Source organism: Lichenostomus cassidix, chromosome 3 (genome assembly GCF_008360975.1).
Source record: "Lichenostomus cassidix isolate B80296 chromosome 3, HeHo_3.0, whole genome shotgun sequence".
Lineage (NCBI taxonomy): Eukaryota > Metazoa > Chordata > Aves > Passeriformes > Meliphagidae > Lichenostomus > Lichenostomus cassidix.
Window position 1 is genome coordinate 55,481,155 of NC_139483.1, and position 25,194 is coordinate 55,506,348.

General features: G+C 38.6%; 1 protein-coding gene across 4 annotated transcripts in view; it reads right to left on the reverse strand.

Moving 5' to 3' along the window:
- Positions 1 to 5,064: 5,064 nt before the first annotated feature.
- The window catches only part of PCMT1 (protein-L-isoaspartate (D-aspartate) O-methyltransferase), a 35,225-nt gene continuing 15,095 nt past the window's right edge, over positions 5,065 to 25,194 (reverse strand). Inside the window, exons 5-8 of one of the 4 annotated variants that reach the window (XM_085055855.1) lie at positions 22,258 to 22,378; positions 17,450 to 17,535; positions 15,718 to 15,887; positions 5,065 to 7,303 (exon numbers count right to left, since the gene is read on the reverse strand). In XM_085055855.1, the coding sequence (XP_084911981.1) occupies positions 7,291 to 7,303; positions 15,718 to 15,887; positions 17,450 to 17,535; positions 22,258 to 22,378 (390 nt within the window). In that variant the 3' untranslated portion in view covers positions 5,065 to 7,290. Of the gene's footprint in view, positions 7,304 to 15,315; positions 15,888 to 17,449; positions 17,536 to 22,257; positions 22,379 to 25,194 lie in introns of those variants that run through there. The other 3 variants (XM_085055857.1, XM_085055858.1, XM_085055856.1) reach the window with 3 other exon arrangements.

Sequence of the window (25,194 nt, forward strand, 5' to 3'; positions counted from 1 at the left end):
CATTGCCCTGGCACACAGCCAGCAGCGGAACAAAAGGTTTGGTTTTGTTCTTCCGGGCAGGACAACAGCAAGATCCTGCACAAAGCACAAGCCAGCCAGTACAGCTGAGGTGCAAGAAGCTGCTCAGCTTTCCAGTCACTTTACCCAGCAGAAGGCTTTGTTTCTGTGCTGCTGTTATAAACCTTCACAGATTTCACATATGACAGCTCACAATGAATGCCTTCAAGCAGAGAGCAGCAGACAGCAAGCATGGTACAGGAGTCTGGCTAGTGCTGTATTAAAGACTTGCACAGTCTTCTTAGGGACTCTTCTTTCTGGGAGGGGAGATGGTGACAAGTTACTGCCCTGCAGCCTGAGGCGTTTTACTTCCCAGGTAATAGCAAACTCCATGGCTGGACTGAAATAAAATAGTTACCACCTTACCCAAGAGCCTGGGGGCATTGGCAGCTGGATGGAGAGCAAGACAAAGTTAGCAAAGTAACAGATTGGCTTGACAACTCCTGCAATTAACACACACATTTGTCTCAATACCATGTGTTTGCATTTAATAGTTTTCATGCTACTTGATTTTAAATAAGTCATACTGAGCTAATGAGCTAGAGCACACCTGGGACTAGCAGAAAATACTGTTGACATACTCAGGGTGCTTTTCCCTTTCTCCCCAGGCAGCTCCCAGTCATTGCCTCCTGCTGATACTACTTCTATAGCCCCTTCCCAGCCACTCCCAAGGTTGGGGCTCTCTCCCTCTGATGACAAAGAGTGCTCAGAGCAGGCAGTGCTTCTAGCCCATCTTCATGGCTGCATTGCTAAAACTGTACTCGGCCTCTCATGCAGACCCCAGAGCTGGGGAGTTTTACTCAGTCACAGATCACAAAATATTCTGAGTCGAAAGGGACCCACAAGTGCTTATCGTGCAGCAGAAGTGAGACATTGTTAAAATCATCACTATTTGAAGTCTGTCAGATCTGTTTTGCCTGTCCTAAGCACTGATGCATGTCTATCCACATAGCTGTTAATATGCTCAGTCCACCTCTTCTTACCAACATCTTAGGTAAGCAGAGAATATTGACTACTCTCATTGCATAGCTCTGTGGATGTTGCTCCTCTGTGTATTAGGAAAGGTCATTAAAATTTGTCAGTGTATTTTAATGTTGATCAAGATTCTTATTTCACTTGGACTGCTTTTTTAAACTGTTTTGCCCTTCAGACAGCTTAAGGGTACAAATTACTTCAGAGTAGCAAACAATACAATACTTACCTAGGTTTGATCCATATTTAGAAGTAAGGGGTTTTTCTTCCATAATATGGGCTGCTTGCTGCCCACCATTGCAGTGGATCCTAGCCTGAACATCCCGCTGTAATCATTCCATAGCACTGTAGAATAATAGCAGGGGCAGTTCCAAGAGCACATTTGCAAAACAAAAAGGCTGAAATAGGTCAGTGTGATGTTCCATTTACTTTTCAAATCCTAGATAAAGCATAAGAGTTTCAATCCCAAACTGCGCAGAGCCAGTCAGAGGCAGGAACCAATAGCAACGCAAACACGCCACCCCAAAACAAAGGGAGAGCCTTTCTAGTAAGCCCCAACAGAATCCACAGTCATGCATCACTGAGGTCTGGGCTGGCTGTTTTCATGAGCATCAGGAATAGGGATTTTTCAGTTTCTAATGGCAAAAGCTAAGAGTAAGAGCAAAGGGAAAAGCTAGAGACAATTCAGAGAGTGCTGATAGGCATAAAGACCAGACAGAGGCAATAAACACAGAATAATCAATATGAAAGAGCCCACAAAACAATCAGTGTAAACTGAGTAAGAAGGAAACATGCTGTAAACAGGGAATAGTTTAAGGGGGAAAAATTGTGTAAAAGTAACTCTGCTATATATTTTTCAAGTAATAGTTACTTAAAATAAGTCAGAAAGTGAGCTGCACTCTGCGCTGGAGCCCTGAAACACAAAGAGAAATCTAGAATTACTGGATCAGCACAAGAAGATGCTTCAGAAACAAGTTTTAAAAGATCTCTGGTAAAATTTTAGATTTTGCACTTGTAAGGCTCCTGGCTGACAGTTACAAACCACTCATAAATCAATGAAAAGTGTATTTTGAGCAATCTGGGGAAAACCAGACAAGGCAGAAAGGTTTGGCAGAGGACTGAGAGTCACAGCTTTCTTGGCCAACAGAAAATTATCATCCTGCCCTAAAGGGGGCAGAGCAAGAAATTTTAACATAGGTCTTAAAACTACCAGATCCTAATGCTTTAAAGATATGCATTTAAGGTATCTACTCTCAAAACAAATGACTGGACAACACAGATAAAGAAAGGAGCAGGGAACTTGAATGGGTGCAGGACTGGAAAGGACTTGAAAGCAGGCAGCCCAGTGGAAGTTTGGGCCTACAGAGAAAGTCCAAGGCTAACTCCATGCCCAAGAGATGACTTCCCTGAGGCTGCCTCTATATCCAGAGAAGAGCTTCTCTAGAGCTCTGATCTAAGCAGTAGCCTAGGCAGATGCTCTGAATCACCCACTTTCCTAACCAGAGGCCTTTGAGAGTGTTCTCCTAGTCCATAAGGCACCTGCAATAAAAGTTACTGATTAATCTCAGATGTCCCTTCTCCATTATAGCTGAAAAATGTTTTGGCAGAACATACTAAACAACAAATGTGACTTGTTCATAGTACAAGCACATAAAATGCACACATAAGCCCAAACATGGCTGAAAAAAAGAACTTCAGCTTTTCAGAAGCATTAGGGAATGTTTTCGAGAGTATCTACCAGGTCAGCTGCTCAGAAGCATATGATGAAAATGGCTGGACTACAAAGAAACCTTAGAGAATTAAGTGAGGTGTCAGAGTAACTCCATCAACAGTCTTTATGAAAAGAGTCTATTGCTGCTAAAACATTTTTGCTAAAAGGCATGGGATTGTCTCAAGTTCTAAGTTTGGTGTGATTAGACACAAAGTTATTCTCATTTCTCCTTTCTGAAGCTTTCAGGCAATTCTCAATGGGCAGCTGGATCTCCTCCATACATATTTCAGCAATAGCTATGTCCACTCAATTCATAATTTAAAGAAATACAATTTTAGTTCCTGAGCACATTCTGCTGAGCATCTCAGTAACACCCTGGTAAGACCATGAGAGAACAGTAACAGCCTTTCATAGGAAAGTTAAGAGTGCATCAGCTGCATGATGATTTTGTGCTGTGTAAAAAACTGCTACCTGCAACAGAAAGCAGCCCTGTACGCCAAGGATGAAGTGTGGGAGGTAAACAGACCAGGTAGATGAAAGTTTACATCACCTCTGCCTGCATGAGGCTAAGTTTAAGTCCACGCTTATTTCCTCAGACCTGGCTGAGGCACGGAACCCCAAAGCATGCCAGCTGGGGGCTCTGAGCACGCAAGTGTATGTTGTTTACAGTAAAGGCAAAGTGGGGTTATGATATCTTACGAGTGTCAGCTCTTCCCACAACTGATCAGCAGTTATACTTTCACCATTAAAAGCAGATGAACAAAAACTGAAATTGAGCCAACAAAGGCAAAATGTATAAATGCACAAAATCAACTTAAACCCCGTGCTGGAATCCATCTATTGTATACTGCAGTACTTAAACTCTAGTGTACTCTTCCTGATCTATGAAGTCTGAGCATTCTCAAATACAAAAGACAATTTCTGAGCTCGTCATCTCCTGCATCCCCTGTGTGCATGCCATCTTTGGGGCAACACTTTCCCTCTGAATTTTTTTGTTTGGTTCTGCACAATATGCTTGTGTGACCTCACCATATGCCTTTTTTCTGAACCAGGACCACCCCTCATTCACTTCAGCAGAATACCTCCTCCACATTGCTTTGGACAGGGATGAAGGGTTCCATAAAGGTAACTAGAATTATTCATCTTTTAAACTGCATAATATATTCAAAAATAGCTAAATAGAACCAGTTACGAATCATAAAGATGGTTTGCACTACTCATCCTTTGTATCATGTCAAAATTAAGAAGGAATTGTCTCATGTCCTCTTTCTGTGAACTGCATTTAATTCAAAAGCAGCACAATCCAGGGCCCATTAATGAGTAAAAGGAAGAAAACACTGCTACTGTAAGAATGATTAACACCCTTCTTCCTGGCAGGAAGCAGAGTACTAGTTCAGAATTCTCCTTTGAGTATTTTACTTTACCTCTTTCTGCTGATGGTTAATTCCACAGTCCTCCACACTCAAAAATCGCGGAGCTTGTCACCCTGTCACAAAAACACTGCACATGTGGAGAGAACTGCTGCCAGCTGGAAGCTCCAGAGCCTACCATGTAGAGCCCCGTTGGCTCCAGGCATTATTGCCCGTTACAAACTCGATGACTACAAAACATTTCAGGAATCATCCAGGTGGCTTCATCAGCAGTGCTGGTGCACATGCACTGTGCGCTGGCTTCCCTCCAGAAAAAATCATGTTATGGGCTCTGTGGCCTCAAGCCAGCTGACCAGTTTGAATGGAAAATGTAAATAAGCAGGTTATTCCTGCTACATAAACAGAAAGCACCCGTATGGCACATAAAACTGGAGAACCCACAACTGTTGGTGGGCTTTCAAGATGCAGGTATTGCTTTCCAAGTCTTCTACTGTCTGGATCCCAGAAACAACCAGATAAGCAACTCAGCAGTTCAGCCAATCCATTCTCCCAAGCTGGCTTAGAGGTGATAGTAATAGCCCAGTGAAACATGACTGCACCTCTCATAAAGAGATAAAAACTTTAATCCTTGCAAGTGGCAAATCACACTCTCCAAGGTAGCTGGATTGAACTGTGGACAGCAGAGAGAACTATGCACAGACCCTTTTGACCAAAACACACAGATGTGAACTAAGAGAAATTCCAAACAGCAATGAAAAACTCCACTTACATTCCAGGCAGTATGAACAGGCTTTGTAACTGCTGCAATACATTAATTATCTGAAAATGGACACATAGGTCTGCTCAGTTAGCAAACCAGTATTTTTATACATGCTTGGTTTCTTTTTGGAAGTGTGAAATCCTGTTGAAAGTTAAAAAAACAAAACCAACCACAAAATCAGACAGACACCTAGATACAGCTTCCTCTCAGTTTGTTTTATTTGGCAAAGTAGCAATTCAGACAGTTCACACAGCATTTATTCAAGCTCTTCAAGCCTTCTGTGTTTCAACTTGTCCTTGTCTCCAAGTTTTTACTTCAGAACCATTGCTCCATCATGGAGGAGTTTCCATTTTCCAACTCCTAAATGCTACTCCTGGATACTCCTTTCTGTCCGAGTACCTTGGCTATCATCAACCCCTTCAGTGGAATGGGTGCACTACTCCCACCAGCCTTGGTCCCTGAAGCCTCACACCTCCTGAAGTGGTTCTTCCCCAGGAAGTTGTCGTCGGGTCTCAGTTTTAACACCACTTCCAAGTCAGGCTAGCTTATTACACTGTGTCCAGAGACAGGAATTTGGATACAGTTGAGCTCATATCTTTCATTTAACTGAGTAAATTAGTGAGAAGATGTAAATAAAGCTGAACTCAAACTGAAAGATACAGCGACCAAAAGGTTGAACGTTAGCATGCATCAGTTAAGATATTTCACTTCAACACCAAGAACTAGAGTCACAGTTGATTGTGGGTTAGTACAAATTTGTCAGACGCAAGTGGATTTCTCTGGATTGTATTTTCTAGAATACACGCTATATTAATTTCTTTATAAGATTAATCTTGTGCATGTGCTCCCAGGCTGCAGTCAGATCAGGAGGTGGTAACTTCCAAACATCTAAATAAATTAAGTCGTATAGTATCTTTACAGAGGAATAAAATGGGGCTGGCCTTCAAAAGACAGGTTATTTAAAATGTTCCTTTTCCATATTCAGAGGCCTTTGAATTTTAACCATTATGCTTCCAGGGATTAATCCTATCACAAAATTATAGCTCTTCAACTATAAAGAGTTGTTTTGGGTTTGTTTTTTTTTGCAGTGATCACTATGAGTTGGTTTATTCTATAATCCTTCCTACCATTAAAAAAAAAGGATAAAATAATGATTGTATGCTGTTTACTTTAATTCCTGGTTGCTCAGATTTGAGCAAGATGACCAAAGACACATTTCCCCCCTTTCCCAAAGCAGTCCACCTTACCGTACTGCTTTACAATTTGCTGTTGACATTTTACAGTACCAAAACAGAAAACTTAGGGCATAAAGAAAGGCTTATAACCTTCCAACTATTCTTCTATATGAAAACTGAACAAGTGCATCTATCTGTACTTAGGAGTCCAGGATTCTTTCCGCATGCACAATGTATTCCTTTCACAGCAATTTAGAATTTACTTTCTAAAAAACTAAAATTTTTCCTGGGTGCCCACAGTTACAAAAGTAAGAATGTTAATACAGCAAAGGGCTTTGCCAAAAGCAACTTCCTTTTTAAACCAAATGGGATTTTGGTTTTTTATAAAGTACCTAGCAATCCATACCTCAGATTACATCCCCATCCTAATCTTCTACCCAAGCACACAACCCCCCTTTTGCTTTTAAATTTATTTGGCAAAGCAGCACTGCATAAACTGTTTGGTGATTGGAACACACCTTACCTCACATTTACAGAGTTAGATCAGTGTGTACCACACCAGCACTGAGCTATAAACCAAAAAAGAATTTCAAGATTCCATTAATCAATTTTAGAAGGAAAGGGAAAACCATGTCTATTATGTCCAACGTGAACAGCAATGTTTAATAAGAGTGGCAACCCACCTCTGATGTCTTGAAATTTAATATATACAAATGCCTGGTTTTAAGGTAAAAAAGCAGCTGATTGTATCTACTACATGCTAGTCTATGACACCATGTCAAAAGCTTAGAAAGGAAGTTCATCTCCTTTTAGTAGCATCTAGCAGACATTGGAACACAGAAAACCTGGTATTACCTACGTAGTGTCATAAGGTGCACAGAAGCAGTTTTACCAAGGGACACAGGAGCCGAGAGAAGTGAGTGTTCAAGTTCCCCCATCAAAATCAGAGTTCACAAGCTATAGGTCTTTATCTGCAGTTTTGCAGAAATTCACTTTGAACAGATGAAAGTGAAATAAAGGCATGTTAAATAAAACAGTGCCCACATAAAACTTTCCACCATTTCTTTATCAGATTTGCCTTGAGCATCTAAAAAAATAAAACAAACACCACGCTTTTCCATGCTGATAACAACAGTATAACGAAGTCCAAAACAAGCTGCAATGCTGTTGGTTTTCAAAAAGCTTTTAGAACTGGAGATGAGCAGTCCACTGTAACACTATGTTTGGGTCAAGATGATGTTGCTTTTACAATTCATCCCTGCAGAAAGAAAACAGATGCAGTTATGTTTCTTCTCCCCCTGGAAATCAATTTGAAAAGTTTTAATATTCAGTCAGGTTACATTTAAGTGCTCATGCACATCAGCAAAACTTCAGAAATCTCTTCAAGCATTTAAGAAAAAAAAACAAACACCAAAGGAAAGGCAACAGCAATCTCATATCATCTGCACCATCTCATACTATTATGTGTCTTATTGTGAAATATGGGTCCCTCTATTTCACATTTAATGGATCAATGGCTTTAAGGAAACCCCACACACTGCACAGTGAGTTACACAGCTACCTGCCATTCCAATTCTGCTGGCTCCACGCTGACAAGCAACTGAGCCAACTTACTAGACAGAGTATTGGCAAAAAACCATCCTCTGTAGCTGCCAAAAAGGCAAGTTTAGCTTCAACTGCAGTCTCTCAAGAAAGCTGGGAACACAATCTCACATCCCTGTCATGCAGTTTGTACCACTTAGTTTATTTATTTCTCAGAGGAGCTTGATTAGCTCCTGAAGGAGCTGTGATAAATCAGGAGTAGGTTATGGAAAGGCTGGGGGCAGGGCAGTGTGTGTGTCTCTGTGTGTGTGTGTGTGTGTGTCTGTGTGTTGAAAGGAGATCTAGTTAGGAGAAAGGATGCATCAGGAAGTCTCTCTAAATCTCTACAAGGAATCTAGAAAATGCAGGGGTTTTGTCCTGTACGACATTTAAAACACATTGAAACAAGAAACCCATAGAACCTATATTCCAACCATAAAGTTATCACACAGTAGTGATTTGTTTAGGTATTTCTAAAGCATCAATTTTAATGCAAACTGCCCATCAAATCTGAAAGCTGTGCACTGTGCCACTATGAACATTGGAAAATTCAAAGAGAAGTGTCTTGCCTTTTTTTTTTTAACAAGGAATCTATAAATTCACAACAAGTTTGCTGAAATTTTTCTTTTAGTAGGTGCATCAGCCTCATTAGCCAAAGAAAAGTGTCTAACTTAGAAAAAACCTCACTAATGTGATTGCTGGCTCAATACACAATAGTATTTCCAGCTATCATGCAAACTAACCCACAAAAATATAGTTTTACATGCACATATACAAAATCTTCAAGTTACAAAGACATTATTATCCTTCAGGAATCATACAGCATGGAATGACAGCATGCAAAACATTCTAAAAGCAACTGAAAAGACCATAGAAACTAGTGCTTAAATGACTAGTTTTCTATCTAATGCAGTTGGGATGCAAACTTTGTGATTTGTGAGTGATAAATATTTGCATTCTTTGCACTTTGCACTGCCTCCTAATAGTAAGGTACTAATCATACAGCTTTAGAGCACTGCGGTAATTACAGACAGCAGAAAAAAGCAGGAGGGGGAAGAACACATCTTGGCAGGGATAAAGAAAAATCTGTTTATAGCTAAAGGTTTGGAAGCTCTCCATATTTGCCTATCTCACAGAAAGAGTATTTGCTTACTTTAAACAGATAAAAATAAATGAACATCTGATACTCAGTTTAAAATGCAGTGCCAGTGAATTCAGGACAAGAGCTTCATTCATCTCTAACAATTCCAGGAGCTGCATCATCAGTTAATTTTTACAACTTCAGAAAGTGTATGTAAGTAATGACTACTGCTTTGTTAGCTTAGTCCCATATGCCTAATTGTGGGTGTGATTTTTATCCTGATTCCTCCCATATACTCTCACAGCTTTATAAAATCCTGGTCTTTTACTGTGACAAGCAATTCTTAATCCTTCAAACCCAAGCTAGATCCTCAAGAAACCATAAGACTAAGAAACATTCTGTATTAATTTTACCCAGCCACAGATGTTAGCAGGGTTTTTGCACAATGCTGCTAACACACTTAAAAGTATTTGAAGTATGGGTTTGTTTTTTTGGGGTTTTCTTTAAAGGCATTTCTATTTAAAATATATAATTACTATATAAATATATAATTTAAATTAAATTATATTAGCATGGCAATGTTTTAATTGTTGGTATTTTTCATTGCCTTAACATAGTCGCGACCATTACATACTGTATGTGACTTTCAAAATAAGGATTTTTGGTTTTTTAGAACATTTACTGTATTAAGGGGATCAGCTTTCCTCAAGAGATTTTTCACTTGCTCTTTGCTACTCATCAGTCTAACAACAGCATGCCAGCCCAAACCAATCCATGAAACACATGTTAAAATTATACAGCATTTATTTTCTACAGATAGAATTTAAACTTCTATGTGCATAATTAGATTGTACGTATTAGAAAGCTCCAGAAAAGTCTCACATCAGCTGATAGGTAACAGTTGTCAGCTTTCTCCCTAATGTAGAACACCTTGCAGACAAAAATACGGATTGCAAACCAGCATCAGCTGACCTGAGCTGATCCTGTATGGATCAGAAGCTGCTGAGCTATGAAATTCACCAGGTTTCAGCTGGTGAGAATAAGGATACAGACCTATCCTCCCAGTGGTACAAGAAGAACCATCCTGCTACAAAGCTTAAAAGGAGACTCAAAAGATGACTGCCTTTTTCTTATTAAAACTATCCTGCTGTCCTCCAGAGCCACAGGAAAGATACATTGATTTGTATTCTTTTTGGCTGCAGCTATTTGCTGTGATTCTTACACAACTCATGTAATTTCTCTCCACCTTCATTTATGCACTCCTTCCAATCTGCTTACCAGCTCCTGCTTAGCAAGCAATATATATATTTAGGATTTAAATCACCACAGTAGTCCTTCTTAGGCCTTTGGAGTTCTAGCAAGAGAAACACTCATCTGTCAACTGAGGCATCAAAGCAACTTTGTAAGCTCAAGTTAAAGCAAATTTCAGAAGTCATTAGTTCAAAATTACTATTATAGAAAAAAAAATTAAAGAAAGTTTGGAAAATTTTGCTTTACTAGTAGGTAAAACATATACATGAATACTCTACACTTCCCATAATGAATAGCCAACAACAAACTAAGAGGCATTCTCAGAAAAAATCAAATAGTAGCCCTTCAGGTAAATTACAGTGTTTGTCATAAAGAAAAGAATCACTTATCAACAGCAAGTTTGGGATACAAGTAAGTCATGTAGCTTTGCGATGCCTCATCACCTCTTTAGTGGAAGGCATTCACATTAAATACTTGAACAAACATTCATAAATCTATCTAAAGTCTGTATCTCAGTCATTTAGATCCACTTCAATTTTCTTGTCATTAGGTAGCATTTGACTTTCCCTTTTCAATACATCACTCATCTATGAAGCACATGCTGCCACTACTGAAATTGAATTTAGGTGTAGCCATTTATGAATTAAAAATACTGCATCTACTGAATGTTTCAGCAGCTAATTATTTATTTATTTCTCCCTTTATAACTTTAAAGACACAATATTTAGACTTCTAGTATTTTAATCTGGAAAGGTGGTGATATAAAGTATTTATTATTTGCTATGATCAATCATAATACTGAGAAAGTTGAAATCATACCCAGTTTATTTTACAGCAGATTACAGAAAAGGATTTTTTTCTGTAATCTACTGTATCAGCTATATCACATGCATTTTTGCATAACTGTATTGGGTTTTCCTGACAAGGTTTTGGTGGGGGGGGAGAGCAACAGAGATGGCTTCTGTGAGAAGCTACCAGAAGCTTCCTCCATGTCCTACAGAGCCAACACCAGCTGGCTCCTAGATGGACCCTCCACTGGCCAACACTGAGCCAAACAGGAATGAAAGTATGCGACAACAAATTAAAGGCAAAAAGTTACTGTGCAGAGAAGAGCAGGGAGAGAACATGTGAGAGGAACAGCCCTGCAGACACCCAGGTCAGAAGAGGAGGGGAGAAGGGGAGGAGGTTCTCCAGGCACTGGAGCTGAGATTCCCCTGCAGCCCATGGTGCAGACCATGGTGAAGCTTCTGTGTCCCTGCAGCCCATGGAGGATCAGAGGGATGCAGAGATCCACCTGCAGCCTGTGGAGCAGGTGAATGCCTAGAGGAGGCTGTGAACCCATGGGAGGCCTGTGCTGGAGCAGGCTCCTGGCAGGGTACTGCAGACTCATGGAGACAGGAGGCCACTCTGGAGCAGGTTTCCTGGTAGGACTTGTCACCCTGTGGGTGACCTACGCTGGAGCAGGCTCTGCCTGAAGGACTGCACCCCACCAACAGCGACCCACGCTGGAGCAGTTCATGAAGAATTGTAGCCCATAGGAAGGACCCATGTTGGGAGAAGTTTGTGGAGAACTGCGTCCTGTGGCAGAGACCCCACAGTGGAGCAGAGGAAGGACTCCTCTCCCTGAGCACCAGCAGGAGGAATATGTGATTAACTGACTGTAAACCCATTCCTTGCCTCCTTGCGCTGCTGGGGGGCAGGAAGTAGAGCTGAGAAGGGAGAAGGGGTGGAGGAAATGTTTGTTTTACCTCTCATCACCCTGCTTTGATTGTGCTTGGCAATAACTTCAATTAATATCCCCAAGTCAAGTCTGTTTTACCCGTGGTGGTAACTGGTGAGTGATCTCTCCCTGTCTTTAACTCATGAGCTGTATTCTCTGTCCTCTGTCCAGTTGTGGAGGGAGCAGTTTCAGTGAGCACCTGACATTCAGTCAGGGTCAAACCACCACTGTAATACATAATTCTTAAATTTAACCTCAAATATTTTGTGCAGAGATTCTTTTTTGCCAAAGGAAAATAAAGACTTTAATCATAATCACTATTCTGCATGGCCTGAGGAATTCCATGCAAACAACACCTGCTAATTTCAAACAAAACTGGTCAACTAGCTCATCAGGGGCACTTGAAACACTGAATATGGGTTTCTAAGCAGAAACATATTAAAATATTTCCTAATAAATAAATTTCCCAAAAGGGTGTTAAGCCTGTTTTATATACAGATAAGTGGTATACAGTAACAGCCCCAGTTTAGTCACTGAAGTTTTTGCTCAGAAAGGTCAGTCTCATTACAATTTTGTATTTTATCAGCAAATATGAATTTAGCAGGGTTTATTAATAATTTCTACTAACGCAATATGTAAGGTAAAAGTAGTTGCTAACATTTTAAAACAGCTGCTTGTCTGGAAATCAAATCCAAAACACAAAAGACTCATCGCTAAGTGTTATTTATGTTGTTATTTTCTTACACCTCTGTATCAGCAATAGTGCAGCCAGCAGGACAAGGTATCCCCTGCAGGTATTTAAAAGATGTGTAGAAGTGGCCCTTAGGGACATGGTCTAGTGGTGAAGGACTTGGCAGTGCTGGGTTAACAGTCTGACTCAATGACCTTAAAGGTGTTTTCTGTCCTAAATAATACTATGATTCTGTGACTTTTAATATTGTGTTTCCGTATCAGTAGCAAGTGAATTTACTACTTATAGAAATAAAACCAGAGAGATCCTATTTTATACAAGATCTGCCAACTGTGCAACACAAGAAGCCTTCTCTCCACCCTACTTTTCAGTGAAAAAACCCAAACCAACTGGTAAGTTTTATGTGAAAGGATATCCTTACCAGTATAACCACATAAGTGGGCATTGACTGCTGGATGTCCGGCACACTATGCATTGTTTTGTACCAAAGACAGGGGTCCTGTGTATAATCTACTTCCAAATGTCTCAGGTAGTCACATTTGAGAGGATTCTCACTAATATCTGGAGATGGCAACTGAACTAATACTAGAAAGTTATGGGCTAAAGTTCAGGAAATATAACAGTATTCCCAAGTAAGATGGTTTATTTAGCAATGTATTAAAATCCAAGGAATCTTCTTCTTCCAGCTAGTCCAGACTTCCTTTTGCTACAAGTTCCAGTTTTACTTTATGAAGAATGATACGAAATATCTGAATGTAGGTTTGACTTCAAAAACCACTTGGAGTGTTGTGATGCTTTGCAAAAACACCTTGCAGCCCTATTAAAGAACTGTGCTAACTTCTCCAACATGTAAATGGCTCAGCAAAAATTTAAACAGCTTCTTTCTTGCCCACTGGAAGGTCTGCTAGCCTAGAAAAATGCTGCTTATCTATCAATTGTATTCTGTGAAGTGATACCAATCCTTAATGTAATGATAGAGTTACCTGCATTAGGAATGAAATCACATAATGTAAACTAAAAGAAAGACAAACTAAACACACAGAATTGAGCTACTCTTAAAATGGTGATTGTTTAATGAATTTGAGATTTACAACTAGTCTCCCATATACTATAGATTTTTATTACAGAAACACCTAAAGATGCTCTTTCAGAGGACTCTCTAACTGAACTCTGCTCACAGATCTTGAACAATTTAGAAAAGATAAACTGAAATCTAGGAAGTGCAGAAAAAACACCTCTTTCATCTTTGATGCCAGCACAGATAAAAAATGCTGGCTTATAATCAGGAATTTCCTTAGCAACAGCTGGCTGACCATACACTTCATAGTCATCAATAAGGGGAAAAAAAAAAAAAAAAAAAGTGACCTCCGGACCTCCTGTAAGGTCAGCAGTGCACTGACAGTGATCCTAAAAAATGGAATAGGAATTTTCTTCAGATTAAAAGGACAATTAAAGAAATACCAAATGTTACAAGAAGTGGACTTCTGAGATTTTCTTTAACAGAGAGTTCCAAGTCTGAATCAAATTTAAGTGTACACAGCAAAACACAGCCTCTGTGCCACACTAGATCAAGGTAACCCTTCAGGCTAAGCACTTTTATTTTATAACACCAAAGTAAATTCATAAATTAAAAGTAAATAAATAAAATCAAGAAGTGTTTCAGAAAAGCACAGAAACTGGTAGGAATTTCTGGGAATAACAACCCCACTGTATTCATGAAGGAGGCCCTAACACAATCTATTAGCTCTTCCTGAACTAGCAGACAAAATGAAATACCAAGCTGCACAGAAGAGATGCAAAAAACCTCAGAATTCTAGGCCTTTACATAGTACCCCACCTTCACTAAAAGAAAAGGATAAACATTGTCATTTGAGAAACCCTTCTTACAGTTTATTGAACACACACTGCTGCTACCAAAAAACAACCATAATCAGATGAGGTGGGAAGGCAGAAAAATCTATAAAACCTCTCAGAGAAGGAAGGCTTAAGAAGACTACTTCTCTTTTTTAGAGCAAGCAAAGCATGCACTCCAAACTTAAACAAAACATTTGCCAGAGGAGGAAACCAACCACAAAGGAAAGCCTCCAAAGCCATAAAAGAGGCAGGAAACCCCTGAGTACCACACTGAGGGAATATTGGCAATATTCGAGGCCAAAGTGTTCATTTGCATAACAAATAAAAACCATTTGAATAACAAGTATGCTTCACAAGCTTTGAACTAAGCAGTAGCTCACTGAAGTTGTTTTAAGTGTAATTTGTAAGTGGTGACTATATAGCAACCCAAGAAACACTGAAATGAGGTTTCAGTAAGCAGCGGTATGCAAACTGCTTTATTTGTACTTTTTATGAGTATTTTGATAGGTTAGACTAAGTATTCACATATTCAAATCACAAGCTATACTCCACTCCAGAATATCACAGGGAAAAAAGCCAAAAATCTAAATTTAGGTTATAAAGCTCAAGAGTTGTTTTCAGAGCTCAGTGCACATCTCTGCACTTCATTATGCCCATAATACATTCACAAGCACTTTCTGCCAGGAAGCAAAACAGCACTGCTGCTTTGTTCATTCACATACTAATGCCTAGCATGGCTTAGGCTGACAGCTGCATTAAGTCCATGTTACTGGCTGTTCAATTCAGCAAACTGGACGGTTTGCTACCTCTAGAAAGGCCTTTAGAGTTTGCTATGCTGGCAAACTCAAATACTGCCCCATCAGAGACAGATGACAGACTTTTAATAACATGTCTCAGAAAATTTTCTGAACACTACTCAACTATATGTATACTTTGGGAAGAAGGAATTATCTTCTCCACTTTTTGCTACTTGGGGGCTAAAGGAAAAGTGCTTGCAAGATCATCTACATTTTCCACAAAGGATTTTACAAAGATTTTTCTTCATTTGTAGCGTTTCAGAAAAATAAAAATGAATACCCAATTACCACTAACTTACAGGACAAAACAGTATTTATTAAGTAAAATTTTACACTTCACCCTAATTATTGGGCAAAATAGTTATAAAAAGTTCATTAAAAGTGAAGTTTTACCCTAGAAAAAATACTGTGTTTAAAACACCAAATAAGAATCTTCAACACAACAAAGACTAAATGTCCAAAAGAGACAAAGTGCAACCCATGCAATATTTTTCTTCTGCTTTTAATTTAACTGAAACTTAGCATAACCTCCTTTGGGTGATGTAGTAATGCAGACTGAGTCACTTTTCATGGTATGGAGGAGCAGAAAGCAATGACAGCAGCAAAGGCAGGCCTTGTAGTCTATCTGCTTAAAATTCACACCCTTTCACCTTGCATGTGTGTGGAAGAAGTAAGTGGAACAGAAAATCACTTCCACCTGGACCACTGCTTCTCTTTATCTGTTAAAGGCACATATATCACTCCCATCAGAGGCTTCATTTTGACACTGCCATCTTCTAGTTTGTCATACTGTTCGAGCATCTGGTTTCCCCCAGCAGGGCCAACTGGTAATATCAATCTTCCGCCAGGTTTTAACTGGTCTATAAGCTAGAACACAACACAGAAATTAGAATGTAACCAGCCACTTCAGAGAAGCTGGATCCAAAGTTTTTTACAGTAAATTAATAGCTTTGCCATTTTGTATCTATCTACTTTTATGCAGTAGGTAATTACTTCCATTAGGAAAAATAAAAAGTGCGCTGAAAATGAGAGTATCACAGCAACATGGTACAAAAACTGGTATTACAGTAAAATAATATAATTAACTGAGTTGGTTTCAGTTTTATTTTCTATATATGTGGGGGAAACATGTAAATATTTTTACAGCAGATTCAATACTTTTAAACTGTTTAACTGTTCAATGGTCATTGTGCATCAGTACAGGCCCATCGTCAAAAATTTTGGGGGTAACTGATCTCCCCTTAAGCCCTCAGAATAAGATTTGAGATTGGTGACTTTTTTCAATTTCTCTTCCTGGAATAATTTTGTCTACAACACACTCACTACCCATCAGCTCCTCTTTAATTCTGTGAATGGAACAGTCTTTTATGAAACTAGTCTAAAATATATGAATATGACTAAGATAAGTGACAAGTAAATAGACTAGGTGAGAAATGCTTGGATTTTTTTTTCATAGTTAAAGGAGGCTAATCACAGTAGTCTCAAGGAAAATTTCATATTTCCCAGATATCATGGAAAAAAAATTAATCCCCATTGCTAAAAGTTATAATTAAGAACTGTTTCATTCACTAATAAGCTTTCAATTACTTCTTTAATTGTCAAGTGTCAACACTTTGTTGGGAAAACTCCCCTGCACGCCCACCCAAAAAAAAAAGCCCCCAAACAGTAAAACCCAAACAAATAAACCTCCCTCAAAAAAACCCTAAAAAACACAACCAACTTAAAAAAAAAAAAAGCAAACTGCCCCCACCTCCCTTCCTCACTGGTCCTTGTCTGGAAAGGCCCAATCTGTCTATAACACCTCAAACTCCAGTCTTTCACTATCCTTCATTAAGATTTCAAAACCTTAACTGGCACCTAGCATATCGAAACCATGCTATGTATTACCATGTGCCTGATGAATGGAAGAGAAAAAAAAAAAATCTTATCTGCAAAATAGACTACATGTATGCACACTCTAAAGCTCCAAGTTACTCTTCAGCTTCTCTAGTAAGAATTGCCCTGTATCCATTCTGAAAGCTACAAACACATGGCACTTCTTGTATTTCCAGCTGAGCATTTTACTTTCAACAGGCTCAGTGCTTTGCAACTCGGGAAACACACTTAAATTTTGTAACTCAGTGTTTGATAAAACTGAATTATCTTATTAAATAAAATGCTCCAGTTTACTGTTGTAATATAGAGTTGCACACATGTAATTTTGAAATGTGTTTATTTAGAGCAGAGTTATTATAACATACAGCTTTATCAAACCAACAGGAAGCCCAATTATAACAGAGACAAAAACCCCACACCATACAGTAATACCACACTGCCCACTGATATTCCCAGCAGTGCAAGCTACCAAGTATTTTACATAGAGATGTATGCAAAGCATTCTCTACAGCTAGGATATTACAGAAACACACACAAAAAACATAAAGGCTTACTGCTTGGGGCACAACTGGGGCTGCAGCTCCAACATGAATCGCATCGTAGGGAGCTTCTTCTGCATATCCCAATCGTCCATCTCCCACTGCAAGAAAACACTTTTTTAAAAACATTTTCAAAAGGACTGGAGAAAACAACTGATTTCCCATATCTATATGTAAAAGCTATGCTCAGATTTCAACTAAAGCTGTGCTGCGCAGTAATAACATGATGAAATCAGTTTAAAAAAAAAAAGCACATTTGTCAAACAAATGCAACAAAACACCCTCATATGTGGACACACATGTTTATAAAAGACATTAAATAGTATTGAAATACCTGAAATTAGAAAGCATGGATTTATAATGAAAGTGTTTAGAGAAAAGACACTGTAAGTATTTATGCTCCCTACCAATTCCAATGTAGACGAGGTTTCCCTCTCATATACCCTCTTAGAACATACACTTTGCTTTGCCTTGTCTTTATTCACACCATTCCTAAATAAAATGCAAATCGTAAGTCGAAAGCATTAAAGGTCAGAAGCAAATATCAGGAGACTCCAAAGGTGAGAAAAGACAAAGGAACTGTGCCCATGGACTATAAGTCTACAACGGCACTACCAGTTGGAATAGGAGCCCACACCTATAGCCAGACATTAATGCAGTACTGCAGTAACCTGTGCACACCCCACATTTGCCAGCAGATGGGCCTCACTCTTCTTCCTGCAGACAATCACTGGACTAACACAGAGAGCCACAGCTAAAGCTCCACGTGGCTGCTTGGAAGATGCTAGGAGTAATCAAGGTTTTCAGAGGTTACCAATGCTGCTTCAGTTTTGGTGGAGAACTCATGAAGAAGCACACTATCACAGATGTCTCCTACCATCCCAGTTATGCAAAAGGAAAGAGTAACAGTTTGGGCTTTTTAAGGCAATGAAATGTGATAAACTAAATTGGATCCTGAGTTAAGTTTTGAAAGAAGATTATGTGAATATGGCATCCACAGTATTTACAGGAAACCAACAGCAAATTCAGAGCAAGTTAGGCATGCTCTCTCTGGAGTTATTTAGAACAAACTTAATAAATGAGGCTGAACCATCCATAAATTCATACTCTGTGATTGCAGAAATCTCAATAATCAGTCAAGAAGGAAAAACATGGAGGTTAATGAGCATAGTCCTCTGCTCAGCACAAGTAGTTTGGGGTTTCCCATCTTCTAGCTGAGCTTTGACTTCTTTGCAATCACCAATATCACAAGTTAATTAAAACTGAAAGAGTCAAAAGCACTGCTATGCCCCAGTCAGAGGCTGAGAATTTGTCAACTTTTTGCCTTCCAACAACTCACAAGGTAGGAAAAATACATGGTCGCCACAGCAGGTTTCATTTTGAACTCCATGATAAGGAGGGCCATCTGTTTAGTAACAACACCCTGCACCCCAAGACTGTACAGGAAGACCTGGACAGCTCTTTGAAACAATGAAAACTGGGCTGTTTGTCATCTTCCTTATGAGGTCCTAAACGACGACCCTGGCAAGGACCTTTTACATCCATGCTCTCTTTAAGAGAGCACATTTCCTCTGTAGCAGAGAAATCTCCTAGAGGTCAGTGACATAAATCCTGATAACATCAATTCTGACCAGCACAAACTCCAAACAAGGACCATAAAAAAAGCTGTCAAGAAAGAACTACCAGTCCTTCAAGAGAACTCACCCCTAACGATCACCATTTCCACTTAATCAGCTGGCAAGAGAGATCACCAGTAATGAAAGTTCCAGTATTTTCCAGGGTGTAACCCCTCTGACTGCCAAAGTGGGTTCTACCAGAATGACCTCAATGTAGTCAAGTCTATAATTTATACTTTTCTATCTTAATAGCACTGTACACTGCTTCTAAAGAGGCAGCAATGATGTGTTACTGTATCAAGTGGCTCTTCCATCAGGGAAGGCAAGGGAGAAAGACTTCTTTAGCTTATTCACACAGATACTGCTACAAATTATGTTAATTACACAAGGAGGCAGACCCTCATTCCCCAGGGTGCACCAGCAGGCACTAGCAATCTCCCGTACTGCTGGCAAAAGAAGCAATTGCCACATTGAAGAAGCAGCTGTGAAGGAAACTGCTGTCACTTCTGAAGAGTAGTGCACATATTCTGAGACATAAATGTCCCTAGTGCACTGACCAGAAGTCTGAATGTGGCTTCTGCACATCTAATCACTTCACTGACAAAAGTAAATAGACCCAAAAACATCTAACCCCTTTGCTCTTAGAATCAACAGTCCAAACCATAGCTAACATCTTCAAAAACAGCACACACCCAACCAAAGGGGGAAAAAAAAATCATGCTCCTTTATATGCATCAGGTACAGCATGGCTCTTCCCTTTCAAAATACACAAAAATTCTTGTGGTTACAGAAGAAATATATCCACCCACAATGGCAGCACACTTTTAAATATCCAGAAGATTTAAAAAAAGAGTAAAGTTGCCATTCATATCTTCAGTGTCATTCAAATTATTTTATTATTCAATGTCCAAAGGGAAAAAGCAGCCCAAATTTTCAGCTTGTGCTTACATCCTGAATAATGGCACCTATTCTACTCACGTCTCCAGCCTGTTAGTGAAGCAATCACAGTGGTGAGTGGCAGGTGGTGATGAGGAAAAAAAGCAGTGTCAGGACTTTTTGATATAAAAGGGCTCTGTAGCTTGTTTCTGAACCTAGACCTGATCTGCTGACCACAATACTCAAGCCTTCAGTGCCTCTATGCAGCCCTGTTTCACAAAGAGTTGTAGCAGGAGCACAGAAACAGAAGAAAACAACTTTCCTGTGGTTAGAATCCCTCATCCCCACTGGCTGTGGCTGCATCAGCAAATAGTGCAGTACAACAGAAGCAGATTCGTACAGCAAAAGCTTTTGCTGAGAACCTGGTGTCCGTGCCACATACACATTTAAGGACAATCACTTCAGTCTAGATCTAAGTCTTATTGTCTTAATATCCACATATCAAACATATTTGGTTGCTTCTTGGAGCACATAATCTTGCCTAGTTTCACCCAAAAGGAATCAAAGTTTGTGCTTTCCAGGAGTACTCTCATGTGAGCCAAAGTGTGGTAAAGTAGAAGCACTTGAGAGATTCTCCTCAAAGGCTTTCTCCTGATATTAAGAGTAAACAAAACAAAAATCAAAACCAAAAAAAATGCCAAAACACCCACAAACTAACAAAGACATATTAATCTAAGTATACCAATTCTCAACTTCACAGTACAGTTCTATTACCAAGATACCCCAAAATAATTTTGGTGCTCCTGAAATGCAGTTATGGTATATGTGAGGTAAGACAAAGCTGTGTAGAATGTCTGAAGCATCCTGTGAAAAGCCAGCAACTGACACACCTGGTCTTAATTCATATAGTTCCCATCATCAATCAGCCTGTTCACCCAAGATTTTTGTTTGTGTGTTTGGGATGGGGGTGTTTGAGCGGGAGTTATCTGTTGCTCTTTTTGTTTTAAAGAAACAGTTGTCTGGATTCTTGCTCCATGTTAAAGAGGCCCCAGGAATCCAGCACAGTTGAAACACTCTTCTTCACCTAATTCACAGAAGTGTTACTACTTTTTTAAATGTAGCTCACAACAAAACTATTCACAAGTCTCTTAGTCATCCTGCTATGTAGTCAAAGATGATACAGATAATGATGCTTACTTAGAATTCTAGACTCACAAGAGCACCAGAGTGTTTCAAGAACAACCAGAAGCATAAGCCAAAATTGCTTTTGTACAGCAGAAATGGCAATTATTCCCTCATTCCCCTTCTACAGCCCTAGAAGTCTAACTTCTTTTCCAAGAAATTCTGAGACATAAGCATTCTCAATGAGACACATGGCATTTTATACATGCGTACATGTTGATAAACCTATTTTAAAAATATTTAGAAAAGTCCCTCATTTACAAAAAAAGATCAAGAATCAAAATGGTAATTAAGCTAAGAGCCAAACATCACATAATCATCATTTTTCCAAGTGTTCTTGCAAGAAGCCTCAAAAAAGACCCAGACCTTCAATTTCTTTTTTTAAACTTCAATGAATAGAATCATACTTTCCTCCTGCCAGCCATGCATCCTCTAAGAAAAACAAACAACAACCAAACAAAAAACTCAAACAAAAACCCCAAATATTAAAAAAAAAAACCAACCAACTTCTTTTTAGTAAAAAAACCCATTATTTAAAACAATTCACTGTCCCTGTATCATTTTGGCATTATTTCCTCTCAGTAACTCTAACTGAATTAAAGTACTTTAGTGTCAATTAATCACTTCCCTTACATACAACTACTGTCAATTTTAAAAACATGCAAAAGAAACATTAGCGGTGCATACTGCCAATCTAGTACTTTTTCCACTTGAATCTTTGCATGCAGCTTTCTCACCTACTGTATCAGAAGTGTAAAGGCCTTGTTAAAACACCCAAATTTAGATGGCAGAGTATTTATTCAGGAACAGTTGTGAATTCAACCCCAATTTTAAATAGCAAATTTAACATGACAGACCTTCACCACGTGAAGTATTTTCACAAAAAAACCCATTTTCCTGTTAACCTTTTCTAGAAGAATGATTACATATTCTTTGAGTTTACCAGAAGTCATATTCTCAAAACTGGGGAAGATATTGTTTTTCCACAGGCCTATAGACAATTTGAATTTTAAAGTTTTCATTTGGCTCTTTTTTCTTTGGTTTAACTTCTTAAATTTGAACTTTTAATAACATAAAATTCAGTAATTTTCAACCAGCTGCTAGAAAGAATATCAGTTCAATTAGTAAGTATATCAGTCTGATGCTCACCAATCAGTTTCACTCTTCCTGAAGACAGCAATGTAGGATCGTCTTTTTTGACATTATTTATTGAGTCATCTACTAGTTCTTTGATATGATCAATTCCTACAACTTGTCCTTTGGGACCAACCTGGAATAAAAATATACAGTTGAACAATTTCTGCTAGTTTTATTTACACAATGATTGTTTATACTTCCTGACCCACATTCACTAAAATAAAAAATATTTCACTAAAATAAAAACAAAAACAGCAAAGTGGAAATACATTTTCCCAATGTCATTAAAACTACTGCTTGAAATGACAAATCCTGACTGCTAGAAGCACCTGATATTTAGTGTGTCTGCACAGTTTTATAAATACTTGTTATAGTGATCTTTTTGAGATGTGATTCAGTTGTGTTATACTGTTAGCGGAGATTTCTTCCTGGAATTTTTTAGAAGTTAAATTTGATCATGTTTGTTTTCATTACCTGCAATAGACAGTAACAAGACTAGAACTAATCTCCTTTCACACTGAACAAAACTTACTAAAGATTAAGGTTTTTCTAGAGAAGAGCTTACTTCAAGGATTAATCGTGCCTTTTATTCTAAGTTACCTCAAGAGTCCTATTCTTTCAGAAGTAAACGCTGCAATTACCACCCAGGGACAAATTATCTTCCACTTACCCTTGCATTCACAAATCTACTTTCAGATTTACAGCTCTCCTCCACAGGAAGAGTGGAACTTCTGGGAGCCCATAACCCAAAAAAGGTCACAAAATCTCACGTATTCTGAGGGGGGAAAGAAGTTCTACTAACAAAAACTTCTCCATTACAGGTATTTCTTCTAGAATTTTGTCTAGTCCAGAAAATAAATATTCAAAACCAGTCCAAATCTTTAAAAATCTGACCACTTTTAACAGGATCCAGCTCAAAGAAGACAATGGCAGAGTATATCCTAGTAGCAGCCCATGCTGCCATAAACTGTCTTTGGACACATTTGAATGCATTGTTTATGTTTCTGTATCTTACATTTTATGTTATTAAGACAAAGAGAATTAAAAACCACTTATCCTGGGGAATTTTTTTGTTTGTTTTTTATTAACAAGTCCTATGTTAAAAACATTGAAAGAGCAGTTGTTAGCTTTTCTCGTTCGAGTGGCAGACTACCAGCCCAGCCTTTGAAACAGAGCCAGACACAGCAAGTTTTCACTATGACAGCCATGGGTTGCTGTTTGGAGGAATGCCTGGCAGTCAGTTGTACTGTAAGATGGCAAAATCCAGCATATTCCAAACAGAAACAGAAATTAAAATTTAGCAAAATGGGCAGAGTATGAAAGAGCCTGATAAAGTAAGAGAACCTCCTGCTGCATGTGACAGTCCATTATGCTATTTCTGACTCCTTATCAGTTACCTCTATTACCCTGGAACAGTGAAGCATCTGCAACTGAGACACAAGAAGATGGCACAATTTTTGGGATCTCCATGTTAGGAATAAAAATATTCCCCACTCTTTTAGTGAATCCAGTACTGACAGGATGAAAACTGTAATTCATTTAATTTGCCAGCAACTTTCAAAACTAAATAAACTGAATTTTGCAAGCTGTGTACACAAGTTTATCACAAAATCCAAACAAAAACCTTAAAGATGCTTTGCTAGTCTAAGTAAACACAAAGCCTTCCCAGAGGTGCCACAAATGAGATTATCATCAGAAGAGTAAAGTTGCCATCAATGTGCACCGAGGCATTTGTGCCACAAATATGAGTTACTAATTCTAGGTCTCAAGTAGACTGAGAAGCAACAGACATAGTCACAAAGTGCACATCCCCAACTGAATTTTGATGGCAAAACACTCTACCATTAATTCCCACAATATACTTCTTTCAAGTTTTCGTTACTGTTAGCAATGTTATCAAAAACAATGAAAGCATTTACTCGATTTTTCATAACACACACATCTGTAAGGCATTCCACTACAAGCCACCAAGGAGGATTCATAAGAGCTATATGACGTTCACATGGCAGTAAAAAGGTAGAGGGATTAACTCCAGCAAAACTGGAAAGAGATTTCCTTTTCATGCTAATTCTGACTTCTTCGCAGCTGTTTTCGTAGAAAAAAGTGCACAACCACAATTTAGCACAGATCCTATTGAAAATGGCTATTCCTTTATGCACTCATATCTTCAGTGAGAAATACACAAAGCCTGGACAAAAGTTTTAATGCTTGTAGGATTGGCATTCCCATGCTAGCACTTGATTACTGACTACACAGTCAGACCAAAAATATTAGGCAGAAAGTTGAGTAAGTAACATTTAAGATTTCCTTTAAACTGCACTTTGGTTAATTTATTTCAACTTATTTCTCTTTTTTTTTTTAATTTTGCAGGTAACACTTAGAAACTTAAATACTTTTGCAAGTGCATTGTCCCATCCTAAACTTTCTTAGCTAATTCTTAACACAGGGAAACAGAAGAGATTGCAGACTCAGATTTGTACTTGAAAACAGAAAACTAAGTAGCAAAGAAATCTAAATGACAATTTGTCATGTGTATCAGCACATTTCAAATTAACTTTGCAGAAAGACAAAACAAAAAATCTAGTCGCCAGTTTAATGAAGGTCTCTGCTAGTCATAAAGCAACTATAAAGCCCTGGAATAGAGAAGGAAGAATTTATTAGACTTGATGAATTAGTCTAACAATATTAAAGCTACAGCCACCAAATCCCAAATTCTTTCATCTTTTTCCCCTGATGGAAGATAGAGGAGAACACAGAAAATTCCTTAGGTACAGGTTGAATAGCACAACTGAGATTAAGTTACTGGAAAGAGTGTAAAATACAAATTAATATCTAACTTATAAAAGTTTGAATGGACACTTACAGTAATGCTTGTGCAATGCAACAAAAAAAGAAAGCAATTAAATTCAAAGACAATTTACATATATACAAGATATTTTCCTGTGTAAA